Genomic DNA, 25,341 nt, shown 5'->3' with positions numbered 1-25,341 from the left:
ATGAAATTTGGTCAGAAGATTGGTTCCAATGATATCTTGGATGAGTTCGAAAATGGTTACGTTTGCTTGAAAAACATGGCAGCCAAGGTGCGGGGCATTTTTCCTTATATGGCTATATATGGCTATAGTTAAATCTTATTATATATAGTAAAAATACTATAGTAAAAATTCGGAGGGGATATAGTAATTGGTCCTGTCCTTCTTTCTGTCCGTCCGTCTGTCCGTCCGGCTGAAACTTTGTCGGGAGCATAACTCCAAATCTATTCAATGGATTTACTTTAAACTTACCATGTTAACAGATGGCAACTAGGAGAAGTGCAGTGACCAAGAACCATAATTCTATCTACCTTAGTTTTTTTAATTATCTCCCCTTTTATATAACTTTAGAGTAAATTTTTGTCCAGAGCATAACTATAAAAATACAGTCTTGGCATTAATTTTTTTAAGGCACTAGCCCGGTTGGGCTACCAGCTTTGAAATTTCACTAGCCCGAATCAATTTTAACTAGCCCGAATATAAAAGTTACAATTCTGTTACATTTATAACTACATGTATGTTTGTATTGAAGAAACAATAGAACAATAAAGATTAAACAAATACACACTTGATTCTGTTTTTATTCACCGTTAATGTCTGACAAAAAAATTAAAACAATATCAACAGACATCTCCATTCAATCATGGTCATTGTCTGAATCTCCGACATCCAGGTCTGACATATTATGTATGCTCCTTAAGGCGGCCTGAAAAAACAAACAATGTTATAACATGATATAAATTTTCCAAACAAATATCTGAATAAAGTAATTAAAATGTCAAACTAGCAATAATATCTGTGCATAAGAAGTAGCACAAGAAGGCAACTTTTCTTCCCAATATTCTAAATCTAAAACGACATTTGTAGCAGTAGTTCTATCAACTAAGCCACATATGGTTTATCGCCGATTTGCCGATTTTACCAGCATCTAAAATGCAATATAATACACCAATGAAATTACTTTCAGGATTTGTACCTTGACATATAAACTTTATCTGAACAAAAAAACTATACTTGCAAAGTGCATGATATTTAATTGCTTTTTTTAACATTATGTATGACATGCACATACCAGCAAGTCAGCAATGCAGGCGCATAATCAAATTCCTTGGAGACATCAAAACGAAGCAAAGACCAATTATTTTTCCATAATGTTTGGAATTATTTTCGTTTCGTTGTTCATTTTTTGTGTTGCTTCCTTCATTCTCATTTTGCGGTTGAAGTTTGTGCGATGCACGCTCAAAATAACACAGAAAATACATTAAAATAAATGAATGCCGCAAGTGTACTCCCAGTAGTAATAATTGTTTTAGCGTTTCGCGAGATCGTCTTACAACACTGTTCGATAAGCGTCTAATCAATAAGTGCGCAAGGGAAACAACCAATGCAGTTTTGAATAAGCGTCTTTATGAAGCTATTTCGGACTTGTTGCTAAGTTCGGACATGAAAAAAAGAACTCGACCCATCGGGCTACCGGCTTGGAATTTTCACTCGACCGACGCAAAAATCACTCGACCTGGTCGACGGTCAAGCGGGTTACGGCCAAGACTGAATATACTAAAGGGATTTACTTGAAACTTGAAATATAAACAGATGGCAACTAGGAGAAGTGCAGTGACCAAGTACCAAAACTCTATCTACCTTAGTTTTTGAATTATCTCCCATTTTATATAATTTTTAAGTAAATTTTTGTCCGGAGCATAACTCTAAATCTACTGAAGGGATTTACTTGAAACTTGAAATATAAACAGATGGCAAGTACGAAAAGTGCAGTGACTAAGAACCATAACTCTAGTTTAGTTTTTGAATTATCTCCCCTTTTATATAACTTTTAAGTAATTTTTGTCAGGAGCATAACTCTAAATCTACTAAAGGGATTTACTTGAAACTTGAAATATAAACAGATGGCAACTAGGAGAAGTGCAGTGACCAAGAACCATAACTCTATCTACCTTAGTTTTTAAATTATCTCCCCTTTTATATAATTTTAAAGTAAATTTTTGTCCGGAGCATAACTCTAAATCTACTGAAGGGATTTACTTGAAACTTCATATATAAACAGATGGCAAGTAGGAGAAGTGCAGTGACCAAGAACCATGACTCTATCTACCTTAGTGTTGGAATTATCTCCCTTTATTTAATTTCAAAGTAAATTTTTGTCCGGAGCATAATGAATTATCTCCCTTTATTTGTTTTTACAAATATTATTCTACTCTCTAAAACAAATGTTGTCATACAAGCAAACACATATCGGCAGGGATTTGGCACTTCTGTGACAAGCTCTTGTTATAACTATTGTTTGACTATGCGTATATAAAGTCGTTTCATTTTGTTTATATTATACAGTTGATATCGCTAATCATTACCCAATAATCCCGTAAATTCCAGTTTTAAAGCAAATTCCGGTAAATATTTGCGATTAAAGTGCTCAAGACACACAAACATTCGCAATTATTCTTAAGTATCAAATACATTTTGGCATTTGTTACTATTTAAAGATGAAATAACGTCCAATCGTGGCGGTTTATTTTCCACTGAACAAGTGTCAATCGCCAGACGTGATGTTCATGTTTTTATACAACACAAAATACACCCACACTTTCCTTGCGACGTTATACATGTTGCGCGCTTTTTATTGAGACATAGGATAATTTAGCACTGTTTATTTGATGCTAGAACTTATTAATGTCGCATTAGCATTAAAATTCTGAAGCGTGTTTCGGATTACAAATTGAATAAAGGTCATTTGAGAATCGAACGAAACATAAACATTGTGCGTAATTAATTCTACGAAAATTTGTTAAAGCACATTACGTGCCATATCGCTTATTAAAACATGAAAATAATAACTATGAAAGTAGCGTAAATCTAGGTTTTTACACTACACAAATGTACATGTACATGTAGATTATATAATTTAACACAGCCCGCGGCGAACGTACGAGGCGGATTTTCTCGGCGAAAGTACGCGAGGTTAATAAAGACTCGGCGTCCTTGCGAGTGTCGATGCTGTGTGCCTCGGCGATACTCGCATGAACACACGACGCGGCAGCCGTGTACTAACGATTCTTGGTGTGACCGAGGATTATGTATGTTCCGCGTTGGCTGTACTGTATATGGGCAAGCTTTCTTCTCTGGGAACAAATTAAGAAGATGTTGAAAAACATGCCATCTGAGCCAGAGGAAATCAAGATCTTTAATAAACCCATGCCAATATCACTTGGTAATAAGTTTTGATACATAATACTTTCAGAAATTGTACTTCCTCGTGCTAGTTTCAGTTGTATAGAAATCAATATTTTGCCAATACAGCCAATTTTAGTTCCTGGTTTTTAGAAATATCAAAGATCTTTAATATCAACATTCTGAACACTATCAACACTCACATTATCTAACCTCATTTTGAATTTGACATTGACCTATTTTTGTACTTTTGTCTAACATCAATACCACTGAATGCAAAGCTTTCAAACTTGCATGTACTTTATCTATGAACACTCAACACACCCACAACACCTGACCTTACTTTGACCTTGACATTGACCTTGTTTTGAGTTAATACTAATATAATATCTCAGATGGTCAAAAGTATTGGTTAATCCAATGTGATTGTTCAGTTAATACGTAAATGCTACTTACTAAAGGGCTTTAATACTTAACACTTGGCACATGCACATTATCTGACCTCATTTTGACCTTGACATGACCTACTTGGACGTCTCTGGGCACGTGTGTCTATTGAATGAATCATCTTGTAAAAAAAAATTAAGTGAAATTTAACTGTGTTTGTTCCTTGTTTATAGTTAAGTTCTACATTGTTACCTTTTATGACTTGCGAACAACTCTGATATAAAAATATGTACCTATTAAACAACTGTAATGGACTTTGTTTACATTTCCTTTGCATTTCAGTGTACTTTGGGAGTAAGAATAATTCATTTTTACAATTCTGATAAAACACTTTAAGGTTAAGTTAAAGAATAGACCAATGCTGACATATTTTAATATTGCAAGTAAATGAAGTCCATACAAGTTTTGAACAGGATACATTAAGCATTACAATTGAAAGCTGTTTTAGTTCTTACAATTGACTTGCTATATTACCCAAACTTGAATATTGAACATAATATTTTGTTCGACAGTATTTGCATGATTCACACTGTAGTAAATGGTACCAGTGCTTAATAATGTAAAATGGTTAGCTGTTTCCTATAGAGAGTGAACGCACATTATATCTCATGTTTATTGTGTTGATGGACTGTGTGAGTGAAAATCTGTCCATTTCACATGCCCTGTATTTTCAATTATGTGCATAATCAGGGCTCGACACTAACGGTGGTCCGTTGACCCGGGGTCAGTTAAAAGTAGGGAGGACCAGTGAAACTATAAATTTGGTTGATCCGTCGGATCAGTTAAAAATCCTGGCCAGCTTATTGTGAAATACTGGTGGAAAGCCATTTTCATCAATAAAACAACTTTACATGTTCATAATAAACCGATAATTTCATCATTATTTTATGGGACGACTCGAAACCGTGATAAAAATAGCAACATATTGAAAATTTCAATTTTTCTAGATGCCCAGATCGATGACAAAAACCTGTTGTCGCATCAAAAAATCGATTTGCGATCCGCAAATGTCTCCAGAAAATGTCTCTGGACTTCGCTGTGATTGATACACAAATTAACATACAATTCTATTTGTTCGGATAGGGAAATGAACAAAATGGTATTTAATATTTTGAAAAAGCAGCAATAATCAGCATTTTATCGATCTTAAAACCATCAGAATATACTTTGTTTACCGTAAGAATTTATTCTGGAGGGCGCCGAATAATGTTTTGATATTGCGGGAGAGTAAACATGCGTATTTTCAAAATTACAAGTTTTCGCGATGTGGAATTTCATTCCGGGGGTGGTTGAACCTTCCCCCTAAAAACCTAAAACTAATGAAGAGAATCTTTGAAAGAAAGGTGAATAAACAATAATATTGTGTAAGAAACACCCATTTATTGACTGCATTTCCTTTTGATGAGGAGTGACCATGTTTGCCAGTTGTAACAGAGAGCAGAAGTTCATGTCAAAAAAATAATTCCTTGAGCTGTTAATTTTGTATTTGAGCAGGGCCCTGGGAAAACCAGGCTCAATGCAAGAACATAAAGGGTTGTTTCAGATTAGCCTGTGCAGTCCACATAGGCTAATTAGTGAAGACACAGTCTGCTTTAAAAGAATTTTTAAAGGAGGTCTCTTCTAACCTACAATTATGTCCAGGGGGTAAGTGTTGTCCCTGATAATCTTGTGCAGACTGCAAAGGCTAATATATATTATATTATGTATTAAACCCCATTTTCCCATTTTTAAAGCCCAAGTCTCACTATTGCCGGTTGAGCCCCGGTCTATCCCGGTTTGCTAAAGCTGGTCAACCAGCGAGAACCGGGATGATGCATACAAATTTTTAACGCAAACACTATTTCTCGATGCTGCCCCGGATGAAACCGTACAACAACCTGGCAGAGTCCCGGTCAACCCCGGACTAGCTAGGATATATCCCGGTTTTCGCCGGTAATGCCCAAAGGGAATAATTGTGAGACCCCCCCCCCCCCCCCTGGTTGGATTGGACAAAAATTCAAGGGAAGTAATAAGCTTTAAAGGGAGATGAATTTTATACCCGCCAAATGATAAATGGCAATTTTATTTCAAAGCGGCGCAATAGGGGGCATTGTGTTTCTGACGAACACATCTCTTGATATAATTACCATTTGTTACCTGTTCTAATTTGTGAATGCTAGTTTTCATTAAATACCAGTGGACTTATGTCCTTACATACAGTACAGCCAAAGCGGCACAAACATAATCCGCGGCTACGCCACGGCCAGATTATTAGTCTGCGGCGGCCAAATCGTGTGTTCACGCGCTTTAAAGCTTTATTACTTCCCTTGGATTTTGTCCAATCAAACCCGGGGGAGAGTTATGGCCCTTTGTATCTTGGAAAAATGCTTTTTTGTTTCCGAAGCCATATCTTGGAAGTTCTTTGGCGGATTTCATTGAAACTTGGTTTGAGTATATATACGGATAAGAGGATGATGCACGCCAAATGGCATTGTACATAATTATATAATAAAGGAGTTATGGCCCTTTGTATCTTGAAAAAATGCTTTTTTGAGTGTCAAATATAACACTTTTGTGTCCAGAATCATATTGGCCGGGGATATCAATTCAACGAATTTGATTGTTACTTTAACCTTTACCTTTTTTATACCAACTCAAATCAGAATACCAATAAATTCAAATGGGCTAGTTTTCTTTTTGTAGGCTTTGCCATCATGCAGTTCGTAATACCAATGCAGTTGAATATATTTTGCTGATTATCACCAAGATTCATGCAGAATCACTACCAGCAGCACTATTTTAAGGATTTCCTTATGTTTTGAAACAAGATATTAGATATTGAACAATATTTACACACCTAACCATTTTTAATGAAACTATAGATGTGGTCATTTAAAGATATAAACTAGCCTTCACAAAGTTAAAGAAGCATACTTCTGTTACTTTGTATTCAGCATTTAAAAAAATACCTGACTGTTTAGGTGTTGTAAAATCACCGTAATTTAATTCTGGATGTATGAGTTTGTTCTATCACAGCCGAATTTTTTTTATTTGAATGATGATGTAGCGCTGATATTTACTGAAAATGACAGTAAGCTTTCATTCTTGAATTCACAAATATTATCGAATAGAACACCTTTGAAGTTAACTATTAAGAAAATCAGTAGAATTGTTCCAGAGCTACAGTTCTGGAACGTTATTTTACTAACAGTTTATACAATAGAAAGCAAACAATGGCCTGTTCACCTCTCATATATGCCCCAGGTGTGAGAATGCTGGATGGGGACGTGTATGACGCCGTGGAGGCCCAGTCACTGAGCCACAATCGCAGCCACATTGACATCTACTCGGCCAGCTGGGGACCGGACGATGATGGGCGGGTGGTGGACGGGCCTGGCGTCCTCGCCAAGAAGGCCTTCATAGAGGGCGTGACCTTGGTGAGTTGGCCCATCAAAATAAATGAGCCTTGCTCTGTGAAAACAGGATTAAGGGCGCTAAGAGTCTTCCTAGATTAGCCTGTGCTGTCTGCTCAGGCTAATCAAGGACAAAACTTTCCACATTGACTAGATTTTTGCTTAGAATAGACTTCCTTTAGATGAAAAAAACATTAAAGCGGAAAGTGGTGTCCCTGATTAGCCTGCCCAGACTGCACATGTTTATCTAGAACGACACTTTACATACATGCATTAAACTTGTTTTTTTCAGAGAAAGGTTCATATGGTTGATAATAGAATTTGTTTTCAGTTTTAGTGATTTGGCCAATCATAATTAGTCACTGAATATCAAGTTCAGTATTAACTACACTACGCGGCCCGCAATTTTTGCCTAAATCACCGACACGCGGTGGTCATTATTTATTTTGGGTGAAAAATCACTGCAATCTCGCGCGTTTCATCATGCTAGGTAGAGCATGATCACCGCAAATGCGATAAATATAATCTTCGCGGTGATTCACTGCGATTCACCGCGTTCCCGGTCAACGTGGTGAAGAACTATTTTCCTACGTTACATGTACATATATAATCTTCACAGAGATTATAGCAATATGGGATTATTAGCATTGTTGGCAGATATAATTGAGTATCCTTTTTAAAATGTCAACATGTATTTCACACCCATGTCCCTGAAAGGTTTTTTTTGTCTTTAAATGCTGCGCATAAAACAAAACAGTGTTCGCACCTAGCTATATGATACCGCACCTTGAGGAGTGATAGTTGTGTTTTTGATTATGCAATTAACAGTTTGAAGCTATGGAGAACTCATAACTGATTGTAATGTAATCGTCGTATTTTTCTGAGTCTCTCGATTCCCCGATACATACGTTTCAACTGTCTTAGTCATAAATATGCAACTTCTTCCGTCTTTATCCATTACTAGATAATCCCGCATATGCCTGATTTCCATTTTAAAAGCGAATTCTGGTTAATATTGACAATAAGAGTCCCATAGAATGTCATACACAAATGTTTGAAATTATCAAATGAATTTCGGCATATGTTTCTATTTAAAGATTTGATGAAATAAGCGCCCAATCAGATCAGTTGTATCAGCTGTTGTATACATTACATTGATGTTTGAGAATTTTATAATCCTTGTATTTTATTGATGTGTAAATGAATTGAGGGAATATAACAAGTTTATATGTTCTTTATTATATTATATAATGAAATGTGTGTATATATATATATATATATCCTAAATAAAAAAATTAAGTTAATTTGTGACAACCACAGTCAATCTATTAATTTTGATTGTACTGTTTTAGATGTTCACAGATCCTTGTATTATACTGGATGTTGCACATTTTATACATAGTAAGGACATTAGTATAATCCTGAGAAATTGTAATGGATGTTTAACCATACTGAACTTATTTTTAGCTTGACTATTCACTCAGTCTGTCTCCTGGTTAACCCTTTGCATGCTGGGAAATTTGTGGCCTGATAAAATGTTGTCTGCTGAATTTTTTAAATTAGCATTTTCTTTGATTTTTTTTCAAAGAATACTATCAGAATAGCAAACAGTTTGGATCTGTGGCGTCTTATCTGGATCCAAAGTGTTTGCAATGGCCTTCAAAATTCGGTTCCAGCACTGAAAGAGTTAAAATCAGTACATGTATTTGGTTTCTTTGAGCAGATACTGACAATGGCCTTATGGCAAAGGGTTCATTTTGTGTTAAATAGTAATTTTATTGCTTGAGCAACTTTGAGAGTTGTGCAGAAACCTTGTATAATTCTGTTCATATATCCTTGACCTGAGCTAAAAAAAACAAACCAAAATTGTGTCGGAGGGCATATAGCGGTTGCACCTTCCCTCTGTATGTGGGGGGTGGTCTTAGTGTGTTTGTGTTAATCTGTTTGTTTAACAATTATTCTCTTGGAATGATTGAAGTATAGGTTTGAATTGTTATTCCCCATGACCAGACAATTTGTCCTCCCATGAATTCGGGTGAAAGGTCAAGGTATCATTTTATGGCCAAAGGTCATGAATTTTAGTTTCTGCTTTGTATCTTTAATAGGCCTGGAAATATTTTATATTATATAACTATAGATTCTTAGTCCCCATGAAAAAACAATATGTTGCATACAACTTCCATGCTCTGCGGTGAAAGGTCATTGTGACAGCTTAAGGTCAGGTTTAGTAAATGTTCAGTTCCTCTCAATTCTTTTACATACCTTGGAAGATATTAATCCTCTCCCCCATTTAAGAAGCAAAGTGAAAATGGCTTTTGCAACCAGCATAAAACCAGAACAGCCTGCAAGTAACTCACAGTCTGTTCAGGTTTTATGCTGTTTGCTGTTTATCAGTAACTAAGGGTTGCAAATGAAGCCTTCAAAACTTGAATTTAGTAAGAAAGGTATTGAATTAGAGTTGACTTTCTACAGGTGTGCAAATGCATCAAAATATGTCAAAATATGTATCTATGTGGTAAAGGGTTAATATAACTTTAAAGTCATGGAGTATACCGTTCACTAAACAATCTGTAGAGAACAGCTACCATAATCCTATTTGAAAGGTTAAGGTCACAATGAAAGATCAAATTTCCTGTAATTTTGTTTCCGTTGTGTGACTTTTAATGTTTAAAAGGATTTCTTTAATATATTATTCTAATTTTGTGTCCTGTACAATGCTTATGCTTCCAGGTTAAATGTCAAAGTCGCAATTCAAGGTGAAAGGTCATGAATTTTCTTTTCTGTATTTAACATTTAAAGATCAACTTTTTAACTGCACATTGTTAAGCAATGTAGTCCCCCCACTCCACTAGACAAATATTTGCTTCAGGATCATATGTGACACACTGTGACATGCCTTTTTAGCTCACCTGAGCACAACGTGCTCATGGTGAGCTTTTGTGATCGCTTTTTGTCTGTCATCTGTTGTGCGTTGTGCGGCGTCAACATTTGCCTTGTTAACTCTCTAGAGGCCACATTTATTTCCAATCTTCATAAAATTTGGTCAGAAGATTGGTTTCAATGATATCTTGGATGAGTTCGAAAATGGTAACGTTTGCTTGAAAAACATGGCTCCCAAGGGGCGGGGCATTTTTCCTTATATGGCTATATATGGCTATAGTAAAATCTTGTTAACACTCTAGAGGCCACATTTATTGTCTGAACTTCATAAAACTTGGTCAGAAGATTCATCCCAATAATATCTCGGACGAGTTCGAAAATGATGCCAGTTGGTTGAAAAACATGGCCGCCAGGGGGCGGGGCATTTTTCCTTATATGGCTATAGTAAAACCTTGTTAACACTCTAGAGGCCACATTTATTTTCCGATCTTCATGAAACTTGCTCAGAAGATTTGTCCCACTGATATCTTGGATGAGTTCAAAAATGGTAACCTTTGCTTGAAAAACATGGCTGCCAAGGGGCGGGGCATTTTTCATTATATGGCTATAGTAAAATCTTTTTAACACTCTAGAGGCCACATTTATTGTCCAATCTTAATGAAACTTGATCAGAAGATTCATCCCAATAATATCTTGGATTAGTTCGAAAATGATGCCGGTTGGTTGAAAAACATGGCCGCCAGGGGGCTGGGCATTTTTCCTTATATGGCTATACTAAAACCTTGTTAACTCTCTAGAGGCCACATTTATTGCCCATTTTAATGAAATATGGTCAGAAGATTTGTCTTAATGATATCTTGGATGAGTTGGAAAATGGTTACGTTTGCATGAAAAACATGGCCGCCAAGGGGCGGGGCATTTTTCCTTATATGGTTTTATTAGGCTATAGTAAAATCTTGTTAACACTCTAGAGGCCACATTTATAGCCCGATCTTCATGAAACTTGTTCAGAAGATTCATCCTAATAATATCTTGGAGGAGTTCAAAAATGATGCCGGTTGGTTGAAAAACATGGCCACACCGGGAGTGGGGCTATTTTCCTTATATGGCTATAGTAAAACCTTGTTAACACTCTAGAGGTCACATTTATTTTCCGATCATCATGAAACTTGGTCAGAAGATTTGTCCCAATGATATCTTTGATGAGTTCAAAAATGGTTTTGGTTGCTTTAAAAACATGGCCACAAGGGGCGGGGCATTTTTCCTTATATGGCTATGTATGGCTATAGTAAAATCTTGTTAACACTCTAGAGGCCACATTTAGTGTCTAATCTTCATGAAAATTGGTAAGAAGATTGGTCTCAATGATATCTTGGATAAGTTCGAAAATAATTATGTTTGCTTGAAAAAAAAGGCTTCCAAGGGGCGGGGCATTTTTCCTTATATGGCTATAGTAAAATCTTGTTAACACTCTAGAGGCCACATTTACTGTCCGATCTTCATGAAACTTGGTCAGAAGATTCATCCCAATAATATCTTGGACGAGTTCAAAAATGATGCCGGTTGGTTGAAAAACATGGCTGCCAGGGGGCGGGGCATTTTTCCTTATATGGCTATAGTAAAACTTTGTTAACACTCTAGAGGCCACATTTATTTTCCGATCTTTGTGAAACTTGATCAGAAGATTTGTCCCAATAATATCTTGTTATCTCAGGTGAGCGACTTTGGGCCTTTCAGGCCCTCTTGTATACTTTAGCTTTGAAACAGTTGCACTGCAGCATAGTTTTTCAAATGATCTGGTCATCCAAAACATCGTCCTCTGTGTTTACCAATGAACTACGTTTTAGGGTCGAAATGGCAAGGGTTCGATCTTTGTCTGGGCCTCGGGTAATGGGGGTAACCAGCATGACAGTTGTAATTGCGACGGCTATACGAACAGCATTTACACGCTGTCCATCAGTAGCATCTCGCAGGAGGGGAGGAAGCCCTGGTACCTGGAGGAATGCTCGTCCACCCTGGCCACCACCTACAGCAGCGGCACGTACGCTGAGAAACAGATAGTAAGTGACACAAGGGAGGCTACTCTAACTGGTTTGACCCCAGTGAGGTCAACTGTGCTCATGTGTATATTAATGTAGGCACGCATCATGCATACCTTTGTTTTTTCTTGAAATGAAAGGGCATGGGAGCATTTTGGTGTATTGATTTGTTGCAAAAAATATATCTTAAAGAAAGTGATATTGAAAAACATAAAAGTAAGGGATAGGTTAAACTATTTTATAATGATAAAGGCAATTGAAAGCAGACGTTTTGAAGTGGGTAATATAAATTTGTATCAGTTACTATATATAAGAAAGGCTCAATCTTTCAAGTTTAAAAAGAACAATGGTATGCATTCATACACACTCTGCACTGTGTAGCATTGTGTCATGATTGTGTGTGTGTGTGTCTGTTTGTACTTGGCCGCACACTTTTCTTGATATGCAAGACTATTGTCGGTCCTTCTTTCATCATGTTGTTTGTTACATTTCAAAGGAAAATTACCTGTGTGTCATAAACTTTAACTGATAAAGATGAAAGTATGCAAAGAGGATATTTCTCTAGGACCAAAACATCATCTTGCAATTTGAAGAAAAGTATGCAACTCAAATACAAATTGTATTGTTTTGCTTTCTGTTTTTTCAATATTCTTTGGGGTATTTCATGCCAACAGGGCCGTAATGGCAAAGGTGCAATATTTGTTTGGGCCAGCGGCAACGGAGGTAGGCAGCAGGACAGTTGTTCGTGCGATGGCTATACAAATAGCATCTTCACAATGAGCATAAGTGGCGTCTCAGAGCATATCGAGAAGCCGTTCTATTTGGAAGAATGCGCCTCAACTCTCGCTACTACGTTTAGTAGCGGAGGGGGCGGTGAGAAAAAAGTTGTAAGTCTGATTGTGCACAAGTGGGCAAAGGGTCACCTCTGAAGTTTGCTCCGCCTAATTCCTTTGCTTCATTTTATCACTTTCCTCACTTATTTAACTCATTTTGGCCTTATTAACACTGAGTGTATTTCTCTTCACAGAATCTTACCATCAAATCATGGACATGCTAGAAAACTTAATAAAGGCTAAATTTCACTTTGTTTTGGTAGTGAGTTTGAGACAGGCTGAATTTTAAAACTATCTCTGTCTTAAGGAATGGTTTTTGGAAATACAAACTGTAAAAGACAAAACTGTGTGGTTGTTCCAAAGGCTGCTTATGGTGTGTTTTATTAGACCCGTGAAGCGTTCTTAAATGGGTACTGTTTTCGGTGTTGTTTGTTTTCAGTTCCCAGCTTTGGTGTGTAAAGAGGGCGTCTGTTTGTTTGATGGATTGATTATGCTTTGTTAACTTTTCTCACACCTTTTTTCACTATATTAACTATTCCAACACTTGTATAAAGATTTATTTGTAAACATTAATTAGAAGGCGTTGATACGCCTATTATTGCATACACGTAACATCAATAGCTGTGCCTGTAACCTTGGTATCCTATGACTAAATTAACATGTCAATCAATGTAAGCATAGTATATTTTCCACAGGTACCAGCATTTGTTGAGTAAATAATCAGTATGCTTTGTTTGGAAAATTGACTTATAATCGGTCTTTCTGCCTTCAATTATTGTATATGAGCCAAGTCACGTGAAGAATTGGGTCCTATGCTTTATGGTGGCCACGCAGTCTGGTAAGGAGCTTCCCGGTCCTATTATGAGACATTGAAAGCTTGCGTGACTTAATTGCGGACACTAGACTAGTCTTTTGCTACCCTTGCCCACTATGGCATAAGACCAGTTTTCACATGACATGGTTCATATTACACATATATCTACTTCATTTCTGAACGTTTATTAAATGTTTGTAATAAATCTCATGTGTACATTACCATGTAAGCATAATTTTGTAAGACATAAGGTGTAACTATTTATTACTGAGCGTGATGTGATAAATATTATTTGTACAATTCTTAAGTCGGTTTGTTTGCTGGCTGTGATTTTTGGGTTATGGTTTTGATTTGCTTAATAAATAAAAATGAGGTAATTTAACATTTAAATGTAACTTTGCAGTTGTACTTGTGTTCAACATGCTTCAACCTCTATATATATTATATTATTTTATTTGAACACATATTGAATGCCTAAAATATTGCTACAACATTATCTCCATATTACAATATAAGTTAGAATACTCTTATATTCCCACATATATATGATCAGCTGCTTTAAAGCCTTATCAACAGAAAGTGTTTGTTTCCCTTCCAGAAACCAACGCATCAATAAATACATTACCCAGCAATTTATAGACAAAGGGAAAAAAACATAAATATTTTTAAATTTGTTTAACATTTGAAAATTAAATAAAAATGCACCAAATATTGTGTAATTTGGGGTATTTGATGCATACTGTTAGGAAAAGGACATAATTAAATCCCAAATCACCGTTAACAAACAAGTTTTTAATTGATTACCAAAAAATACCATTTCATTGCTATCATGAAAAATGTATGTTTTTTTTAAATCAAATGATTGTCCAATTAGGCTACAAACCTAATCTAAATTGTCATGGGTAACGATTGTTTAATTTCTGTCTTATATGCTGAACTCTTTCTATACCACAAAAATATTTGTATTAAAACAATTTGTTATATATATAAGTTTATGTCTGTATGTAAATGCTGATAATACTCCATAAAACCGACATATTTTGCACAAACACTAATTCCATCTTGGTAATTAATTTAAACACAGCTAATATTCTTCAAATTATAATTTGGTAACCTTTTTAGCAATATTTAATGAAACACATTGTGATACTATTATAGAACGTTAATGAATGAATAATAATTAAACGCCAGATTGCCCAAACACAGACAAAATACTGCCTTATTAATATATATTAGTCTTTAAAATAAAAAAATCCCAAACTATTTTAGATATGTTGTAAAACATTTAACACTAGTTTTGCTGTCCCTTCAAAATATTGTTTCACATTTTAATGATTAGAATTATTAAAACATATAGATAAATGTATTTTGCCAAACACTGAATCATTCCACCTGTGCTTGGAATTTTTAAATGACTTCTTTGAAGTATTTATATTTTCTTCTGATTTATGAATTTTAGTTTAAATGTAGAGCCAGTATGTAGGAATCTGAATTCATCATTAAAAAATATGTTCAACTTATAATTGTAGATTATTTTGAACTATCATATCTCACATGACCACTCCGTGTATTTTTTTTCATAGAAAAAAAGTAAAGTCTCAGGGCAACAATTAGTTAAAAGCTATTTATTAACCCTTTGAGCGCTGGAACCGGATTTTGAAGGCCTTTGCAAACAGTTTGGATCCAGATGAGACGCCACAAAACTTGGCGTCTCATCAGGATCCAAACTGTTTGCTATTCTGATAGTTTTCTTTGAAAAAAAATAAAAGAAAATGCTCATTTTAGAAATTTAGCAGACAACATTTTAGCAGACGACAAATTTCCCAGCATGCAAAGGGTTAAGTTCAATTGCATAGAAAACTTAAGGCTAATTGAAACGCTTGTGTCCATTTCGTTGGTAGAACAAATGCTTTGTGTATTTTAGTTATTAACCATTTGCTTATTATACCTCAAAATTATCACCTTGAAGAAAAATCTGATAGTTTAAAGTAATTAACCTTTTTAATTTTCATGAACATTCTTGTTATTAAGTCAGTCTTTCTTATATAATTGAGCAACTTTTATAGAGTGGTTACATTTGGCAATGATTGTACATGAGGTTTTTAAAATCCCATGAAAGTGTGGGACTTGGTAAGTGGTAACATCTTGTGATAGACCCTGACACAAACTGCTCAGTAATGAGCAATAATAAAGACAAGCAGGCACGCAGTTGACAGTGAACTGTTGTTTAAACTTTGTTATTTTAGCTCAAGTGTGTTGAGAATCATTAATAGAGATTCTTTCAAATATTTTTATTTAAAATAGTTCTTATGTTATTTAACTAAAATAATATGTAAAACAGTTGTATGTTAAAATTAAGAACAAAACTGACGTAATTTTAATTTTAATCACTTTTTCAGTAAGACTTTTCTATGTAACAAAGTATTGACAGGATTTTACAGTTAACTTAGATTTTCCCTTTATCATCCATTTATTAACATAATTATATGACTGTAATACTGGTACTGGTATTGACATTTTTTTATACACTACATTCAGGGGTGTGAGCTTTCCTTGGATCACATTTACCCAGGTGTCATTCACGGAAATTTATGTCAAAAATGGGTGTTTACGGTAGGAAAAAGAAATTTACAGCATATTTTATCAGCAGCTCGATAAATTGGATTCAAAGCCTCTCTGCATATTACATGATTGAAGTTCATTTAAAGACGAGTGTTGACCATGTTGAGTGTTGAGCAAAAAAGGGAAACGAAGAGAATTACAGAAATTACTACTTTTATTGTTAAATTTGCATCCTTACATATCTACTTTTTGATATTGAACAAAAGTTTTGAGAAATGAATCTTTTTATGATGTTCATTGTATGAAGTGTTAATTTCTATGTATTTTGTAGAAGCTAGGTTTGTCACCCAGTTATGGCAGCATCTCAGTTTTCTATGTGTGTTGTACAAGCTAGGTTTGTCACCCAGTTATGGCAGCATCTCAGTTTTCTATGTGTGTTGTACAGGCTAGGTTTGTCACCCAGTTATGGCAGCATCTCAGTTTTCTATGTCTGTTGTACAAGCTAGGTTTGTCACCCAGTTATGGCAGCATCTCAGTTTTCTATGTGTGTTGTACAGGCTAGGTTTGTCACCCAGTTATGGCAGCATCTCAGTTTTCTATGTCTGTTGTACAAGCTAGGTTTGTCACCCAGTTATGGCAGCATCTCAGTTTTCTATGTCTGTTGTTCAAGCTAGGTTTGTCACCCAGTTATGGCAGCATCTCAGTTTTCTATGTGTGTTGTACAAGCTAGGTTTGTCACCCAGTTATGGCAGCATCTCAGTTTTCTATGTCTGTTGTACAAGCTAGGTTTGTCACCCAGTTATGGCAGCATCTCAGTTTTCTATGTGTGTTGTACAAGCTTGGTTTGTCACCCAGTTATGGCAGCAGCATCTCAGTTTTCTATGTCTGTTGTACAAGCTAGGTTTGTCACCCAGTTATGGCAGCATCTCAGTTTTCTATGTGTGTTGTTCAAGCTAGGTTTGTCACCCAGTTATGGCAGCATCTCAGTTTTCTATGTCTGTTGTACAGGCTAGGTTTGTCACCCAGTTATGGCAGCATCTCAGTTTTCTATGTGTGTTGTACAAGCTAGGTTTGTCACCCAGTTATGGCAGCAGCATCTCAGTTTTCTATGTGTGTTGTACAAGCTAGGTTTGTCACCCAGTTATGGCAGCATCTCAGTTTTCTATGTGTGTTGTACAAGCTAGGTTTGTCACCCAGTTATGGCAGCATCTCAGTTTTCTATGTCTGTTGTTCAAGCTAGGTTTGTCACCCAGTTATGGCAGCATCTCAGTTTTCTATGTGTGTTGTACAAGCTAGGTTTGTCACCCAGTTATGGCAGCATCTCAGTTTTCTATGTCTGTTGTACAAGCTAGGTTTGTCACCCAGTTATGGCAGCATCTCAGTTTTCTATGTGTGTTGTACAAGCTAGGTTTGTCACCCAGTTATGGCAGCAGCATCTCAGTTTTCTATGTCTGTTGTACAAGCTAGGTTTGTCACCCAGTTATGGCAGCATCTCAGTTTTTGATGTGTGTTGTTCAAGCTAGGTTTGTCACCCAGTTATGGCAGCATCTCAGTTTTCTATGTCTGTTGTACAGGCTAGGTTTGTCACCCAGTTATGGCAGCATCTCAGTTTTCTATGTGTGTTGTACAAGCTAGGTTTGTCACCCAGTTATGGCAGCATCTCAGTTTTCTATGTGTGTTGTACAGGCTAGGTTTGTCACCCAGTTATGGCAGCATCTCAGTTTTCTATGTGTGTTGTACAAGCTAGGTTTGTCACCCAGTTATGGCAGCAGCATCTCAGTTTTCTATGTGTGTTGTACAAGCTAGGTTTGTCACCCAGTTATGGCAGCATCTCAGTTTTCTATGTGTGTTGTACAAGCTAGGTTTGTCACCCAGTTATGGCAGCATCTCAGTTTTCTATGTGTGTTGTACAAGCTAGGTTTGTCACCCAGTTATGGCAGCATCTCAGTTTTCTATGTCTGTTGTACAAGCTAGGTTTGTCACCCTGTTATGGCAGCATCTCAGTTTTCTATGTGTGTTGTACAAGCTAGGTTTGTCACCCAGTTATGGCAGCATCTCAGTTTTCTATGTCTGTTGTACAGGCTAGGTTTGTCACCTAGTTATGGCAGCATCTCAGTTTTCTATGTGTGTTGTACAAGCTAGGTTTGTCACCCAGTTATGGCAGCATCTCAGTTTTCTATGTGTGTTGTACAAGCTAGGTTTGTCACCCAGTTATGGCAGCAGCATCTCAGTTTTCTATGTGTGTTGTACAAGCTAGGTTTGTCACCCAGTTATGGCAGCATCTCAGTTTTCCATGTCTGTTGTACAAGCTAGGTTTGTCACCCAGTTATGACAGCATCTCAGTTTTCTATGTGTGTGGTACAAGCTAGGTTTGTCACCCAGTTATGGCAGCATCTCAGTTTTCTATGTCTGTTGTACAGGCTAGGTTTGTCACCCAGTTATGGCAGCATCTCAGTTTTCTATGTGTGTTGTACAAGCTAGGTTTGTCACCCAGTTATGGCAGCATCTCAGTTTTCTATGTCTGTTGTACAAGCTAGGTTTGTCACCCAGTTATGGCAGCATCTCAGTTTTCTATGTCTGTTGTACAAGCTAGGTTTATCACCCAGTTATGGCAGCATCTCAGTTTTCTATGTGTGTTGTACAGGCTAGGTTTGTCACCCAGTTATGGCAGCATCTCAGTTTTCTATGTCTGTTGTACAAGCTAGGTTTGTCACCCAGTTATGGCAGCATCTCAGTTTTCTATGTCTGTTGTACAAGCTAGGTTTGTCACCCAGTTATGGCAGCATCTCAGTTTTCTATGTGTGTTGTACAAGCTAGGTTTGTCACCCAGTTATGGCAGCAGCATCTCAGTTTTCCTAAATCATTCAATAGAATCTTCCTCCCCTCACACTTCACCTCAATCAAGTCCCTGACATTGGACTAAACTTACATATAGCTGTCTAGACATATTGTGGTTTAGATTTGTTTAATTTAAGGCACTCACTGTCCCTAGATACACATTCTTTAGAAACTCTGTATTGAACTCTTTCTGGTATTTTTGTGGGTGACCTGGATCAAATGCAGTAGAATTGCAGTGTCATAGAATAAAAAACAACAACATAGTTATCCAAAATAGAAGATAATACAAGTATATACATAAAAGATATTTTTAATTCATGTTATAAATTGAAAATTTTATTTATCCAGTTAGAAAATGTTACTTATTATGCTCCCCTTCGAAGAAGAGGGGGGGTATATTGTTTTGCATATGTTGGTCTGTTTGTTGGTCCGTCTGTCAGTCCGTCCATCAAATGGTTTCCAGGTGATAACTCAAGAACGCTGAGGCCTAGGATAATGAAACTTCAAAGGTTCATTGATCATGACTAGCAGATGACCTCTATTTATTTTCAGGTCACTAGGTCAAAGTTCAAGGTCACTGACCTGAAGCATTAAAATGGTTTCTAATGTATTCACACAATGGCTGCCACTACAACTGAACGCCCTTTTGGGGGGCATGCGTGTTTTACAAACAGCCCTTGTTAAAATAGTATTCCTTGACATAAATTTGCAATATACTTTCAAAGTTCAGGAAAACAGAATACATTTAAAGAAGAACAACTTAATCAGCTTAGTGATGCTTTGATAATATCTTTATTCACTTTTAATACTTTTTTTCATCTGCAGCAGATGTTCTGTGCATTAATATGTTGGGAAGCCAACATATTTCAATGTCTATTTTTCTCACGGACTATTATTGTACACTTGTGCTTTTTGTGTCATATTGCAGCAGATTTACTTGACCTTTCTGATCATATAATTATAAAATTTTATTTAATGCTTTCCGGTGGTTTATAGAGAAATATCAGTGAATTAAAACTGATAATTACACTGTTTCAAACAGTGAAAATTATCAGTGAGAATTATCAATAATTTTCATTGTTTCTGTGAAATGACGTCATTTTTTTTACGAAATGACGTCATTATCCCAGCAAAATTCTTTAGTTAAACTCTTGAACAATGTATATAAACTGTGAAAAATACATTAAATAAAAAGAAAATTTGTTGGATTCGGTGGATTATCGATTTTAATTCACTCGTGATCATAGAAAATACATATTTTCACACGTGGCTGCGCCACTCGTGAAAATATTATTTTCTATGATCACTCGTGAATTAAAAGCGATAATCCACCGGATCCAACAAATATCCTCTATATTATATCTAATATTATTATGAAGCTAATGGCAGACAAGGACATTGTCACAACTAGTTTTCAGATGTACCTATTACATTCCCTGCCCTGGTTTGTTAACAAACATGAAAAAAAAAATTTGGCCAAAAGTTTGCACATTAAATATTAATACATTGGAAAAAGGATAACATCAAAAAAGATATTATTAGAAGGTAATATATATTTTTTTTCATGATCATCAAAAATACATGTAGATATGGTAAGATATTATCATTGAGTCCATTTTCCCCTGGAGTTGGACATTTTGTTATTTATAGTTTGCAAAGATTGGTGTACTTTGACATTAAATGAGACTTTGTAATGAAATTTTCAACCTTGGTACTCAAAATTAATGTACATTTAAGTATTTATAGAATATGATCAAATGTTGTCACACTAAAGAAGTTATTTGTAGCAGTATTAATAACTTCTGGCGACAGTTTTTATGCTCCCCCAAAATGTTTCGGAGGGGGGGGAGCTTATAGTTGCTGCTTCGTCTGTCTGTGCGTGTGTCCGTCAGTCAGTGCACAATTTTTGTCCGGGATATTTCTCAGCAATTAATGACCGGAATTCAATTAAACCTTATGGGAAGCTTCACTACTAAGAGGAGATGTGCATATTATCAGCTGGTTCTGATCGGATGATTTTTCACAGAGTTATTGCCCTTTGAAATTTTCCATTAACTGTACATATAGTGCAATTCTTGTCCCCCCAACTACTAGACGTTTTCTTTTATCTGAATATATAGTGCAATATTGTGACAAAAAAAAACTTTGGGGAGCATCACCCGTCTCCGACGGTTTCTTGTTTACTTTTAATTATCAATCTAATTGATACCATCTGCATTTTGGCAATATGCATTTTAAAGCATTGACTAGTGAATTTATTTGAAAATTTTACCTTATTGTCCCCTAGTGGTTTCACCGGAGGGTACTTATGGTTTGCGGTCTGTGTGTCCATCAGTCTGTGAGTCTGTCACACTTTTCTGGATCATGCAATAACTTTAAAAGTTCTTAATATTTTTTCATGAAACTTGAAACATGGACAGATTGCAATAAAGACATTATGCATTTCATTTCATTTTGTTCCATGTCAAAAATTCTGGTTGCTATGGCAACATTTTTTTTTTCTGACAATGGTAGAGCCGGTAGGGGACGTATATTGCTTGGCAATAGTCTTATTTTATCAATATAATGGCTATTTTCAAGATGCATTCTGAATTAACTACATATTAATGTTAATTAACATGACTTAATCTATACCACTAATAATCACAGAGCACACAACAAAAAGTAAACTCAAATCTGATTTTTATGCCCCCGGTAGGGTGGCATATAGCAGTTGAACTGTCTGTCAGTCAGTATGTCAGTATGTGTGTATGTCAGTATGTGTGTATGTCAGTATATGTGTGTATGTCAGTCTGTCCGTCTGTCCGAAAAAAACTTTAACGTTGGCTATAACTTTTGCATTATTGAAGATAGAAACTTGATATTTAGCATGCATGTGCATCTCACGGAGCTGCACATTTTAAGTGGTGAAAGGTGATGGTCAAGGTAATCCTTCAAGGTCAAATGTCTAATATATGGCGTCTGTCGTTCCGTCCCAAAACTTTAACATTGGCCATACATTTTTCACTATTGAAGATAGCAACTTGAAATTTGGCATGCATGTGTATCTCATGGAGGTGAACATTTTGAGTGGTGAAAGGTGAAGGTCAAGGTCATCCTTCAAGGTCAAAAGTCATATATATGGTGTCTGTCCGTCCGAAAAACTTTAACATTGGCCATGACTTTTTCAATATTGAAGATAGCAACTTGATATTTGGCATGCATTTTCATCTCACGGAGCTGCACATTTTGAGTGGTGAAAGGTGAAGGTCAAGGTCATCCTTCAAGGTCAAATGTCTAATATATGGCGTCTGTCTGTCCGTCCAAAAACTTTAACATTGGCCATAACATTTTCACTATTGATGATAGCAACTTGATTATTGGCATGCATGTGTATCTCATGGAGCTGAACATTTTGAGTGGTGAAAGGTGAAGGTCAAGGTCATCCTTCAAGGTCAAATGTCAAATATATGGCGTCTGTCCGTCCAAAAACTTTAACATTGGCCATAACTTTTTCAATATTGAAGATAGCAACTTGATATTTGGCATGAATATTTGGCATGAATGTGTATCTCATGAAGCTGCACATTTTAAGTGGTGGAAGTTTAAGGTCAAGGTCATCCTTCAAGGACAAGGGTGAAAAAATAATAATTTCAAAGCGGCGTTCTCATGAAGCTGCAGACTTTAAGTGGTGGAAGTTCAAGGTCAAGGTCATTCTTCAAGGTCAAAGGTCATTTTTTTTAAATATTTGTTTTCAAAGCGGCACAATAGGGGGCATTGTGTTTCTGACGAACACATCTCTTGTTTGCTATCTTTGAGGCTTTGTATTTGCACAATTTTCTGTGCATCCCCAGTGCTAAATGGTACTGTTATTGTTATGTTAAAAAATACTTAAGAATGGATTCTGTCATTAGATGTAATTGAAACAAAAATTATTTCAATATGTTAACAAAGTATTTTTTTTAATTCAACATAAGACTGCAAATGTGATTGTTTGAAATTTAATTTATCTAGGAAATGCAAAACCCAACCAGCTTTAAGGACGAATTTATGTTCTTCTTAAGAATGCATATGTTTTACCAATTATCAAATTTATATATAGTGGGTATTGATGCCGTAATTACTCTAAGTTTTCAGACACTTAAAAATATTTTTTTTTTTGTGTGTCCGAAAATTTAGAAACGAAAAACATTTAAAAATTACGAGTGTCCGAAAAATTAGAGACATTCATGTTATGGATGTTTGTCAATTATTAAAATAAAATAAAACCAATAAATAAATGTGCAATAATTTTATTGTGTTCTCTCCTTTTCCTGCTTTATATAAAGTACAGCTTCACTTATTTGCAATCTCTTGCCTGAAATGGTATATAAAAACGTCATAAAAAACAACCATACTGCTTCCTGAATACAATATCATTTCAAATGATGTTGGATGAAACCATTGTTTTACAGGATTACATGGTAATCTTCCCAATAACGCAATTGTAATGGTCCATTGCCCTCAAGTCATTATATGCCAGGTTTTATTACGTTAATCCGGTTGTAAAACTTCATGATCGAAGGGTCCCAGATAAGCCAAAACAGGGCAGAAATCTAGTAAATTAACGCTAAAATTATACTGTCCGAAAAATTGGAGTCATTAATTATGGACGACAATCCTTATGTTAAAAAATATAGAGTCACGAATAATAATAATTTTGGCTAAAAAAGAGGGTGTCCGAAAACTTAGAGTGTCCGAAACGAAAACTAAGAGTAATTACGGTAATCACCTAATTTTCTATAAACATAAGTCTTTAAACCAATCAGTTATTTGGAAAATGGATTCATTAGATATTATATAAAAATCTTGTATCAGCAGAGTTCTGTCTTTGAATCATAAGCTTATTAATGTGTGTCGTTCACCTGTTGGACTTTAGGGCAAGTTACTTTCGTGTTCAAAGACTCATTAAATAAATATGAAAGTACCCCACATCTACCATTATACACTTTTGCATATGAGGCAGAATGTTCAGGTTGCCCCCACCCTTGGATATAGTTACTGATGGCAATGTCTTATCATGGTTCTGTGTGTCCATGCCAGGTATCCGTAGACCTGCACAACAAGTGTACGGAGACTCACACCGGGACCTCTGCCTCGGCCCCCCTTGCAGCAGGCATAGTGGCCCTCATACTAGAGGTCAAGTAAGTGATTAACGCAACTGCAGTTGATGTTCAGAGCCTTGTTCTGGGAAAACTGGGCTTAATGCATGTGCATAAAGTGTCATCCAGAATAAGCTTGTACAGTAAACACAGACTTATCATGGAAAACACTTTCCACTTTTATTGGATGTTTTTGTTTAAAGGAAGTTTATTTTAAACAGAAATTCAGTTTGGCCAAAAAGTGTCATCCCTGATTAGCCTGTGCCTACTGCACAGGCTTATCTGGGATGAAACTTTACGCACATACATTTAGCACAGTTTTCCGAGAATGAGGCTTTTTGTTGATATTTTGATAAAATACTGGTATACCTCACAGGAAATATATTCATATATTAGATATATGTGACTTAAACTAAAGTTTTTATTAAAATAATAATCATTGAAAGCTGTCAGATGTTTTGATACTGCTGCTGATGATGATAACAATGATGATATGGAGGAGAATATAATAATGATTATAATGATGAAGATGAGGAAAAAGTTAAGGGATATAAGAAGGATGACAATTATAATGAGGATGATGATAAGTTGGATAGTGGTAATGAGGATGATAACATTAACCCTTTGCATGCTGGGAAATTTGTCGTCTGCTAAAATGTTGTCTGCTGAAGTTTTAAAATTAGCATTTTCTTCATTTTTTTTCACAGAATTCTATCAGAATAGCAAACAGTTTGGATCCTGATGAGATGCCATGTTCTGTGGCGTCTCATCTGGATCCAAACTGTTTGCAAAGGCCTTCAAATTTGGTTCCAGCACTGAAAGAGTTAATGATGTTGATCACTGTTTCTGTTATGACAGTGATGCTCTATACCACCTTTGTTACTCCTGCAGCCCTGGTTTGACTTGGAGAGATGTTCAGTACATCACACTGATGACGGCCCGACCCCTTCCGGACGGGGACTGGATCACAAACGGAGTGGGACGCAAAGGTTCATGTTTCTTAGTGACAATATGGATGAGCCTTGCTCTGGGGAAATGGGGTTTAATTTATATATACTGTACATTTGTATGCCCCTGGATCGAATGATCGGGGGTTTATTGTTTTTGGTTGGTCTGTCTGTCTGTCTGTCCGTCAGTCTGTCTGTCTGTCTGTCTGTCTGTCCGGTCCGGTCGATCCCGTCCTGTCTGTCTGTCATT

The 25,341-nt window shown here is 36.1% G+C and overlaps 1 protein-coding gene across 2 annotated transcripts in view; it reads left to right on the top strand.

Annotated features, from left to right (window-relative positions):
* The window catches only part of LOC127879451 (furin-like protease kpc-1), a 96,095-nt gene that overhangs the window by 45,749 nt on the left and 25,005 nt on the right, over positions 1–25,341 (top strand). The window contains exons 7-10 of one of the 2 annotated variants that reach the window (XM_052426289.1): positions 6,910–7,082; positions 12,652–12,864; positions 24,086–24,186; positions 25,036–25,133. In XM_052426289.1, coding sequence (XP_052282249.1) covers positions 6,910–7,082; positions 12,652–12,864; positions 24,086–24,186; positions 25,036–25,133 — 585 coding nt within the window. Of the gene's footprint in view, positions 1–6,909; positions 7,083–11,785; positions 11,999–12,651; positions 12,865–24,085; positions 24,187–25,035; positions 25,134–25,341 lie in introns of both variants that reach the window. The other variant, XM_052426288.1, reaches the window with a different exon arrangement.

The sequence above is a fragment of the Dreissena polymorpha genome, chromosome 4, assembly GCF_020536995.1.
Source record: "Dreissena polymorpha isolate Duluth1 chromosome 4, UMN_Dpol_1.0, whole genome shotgun sequence".
Lineage (NCBI taxonomy): Eukaryota > Metazoa > Mollusca > Bivalvia > Myida > Dreissenidae > Dreissena > Dreissena polymorpha.
The sequence above is the reverse complement of the archived record's forward strand: the minus strand, read 5'-3'. Positions and strand labels throughout refer to the sequence as shown.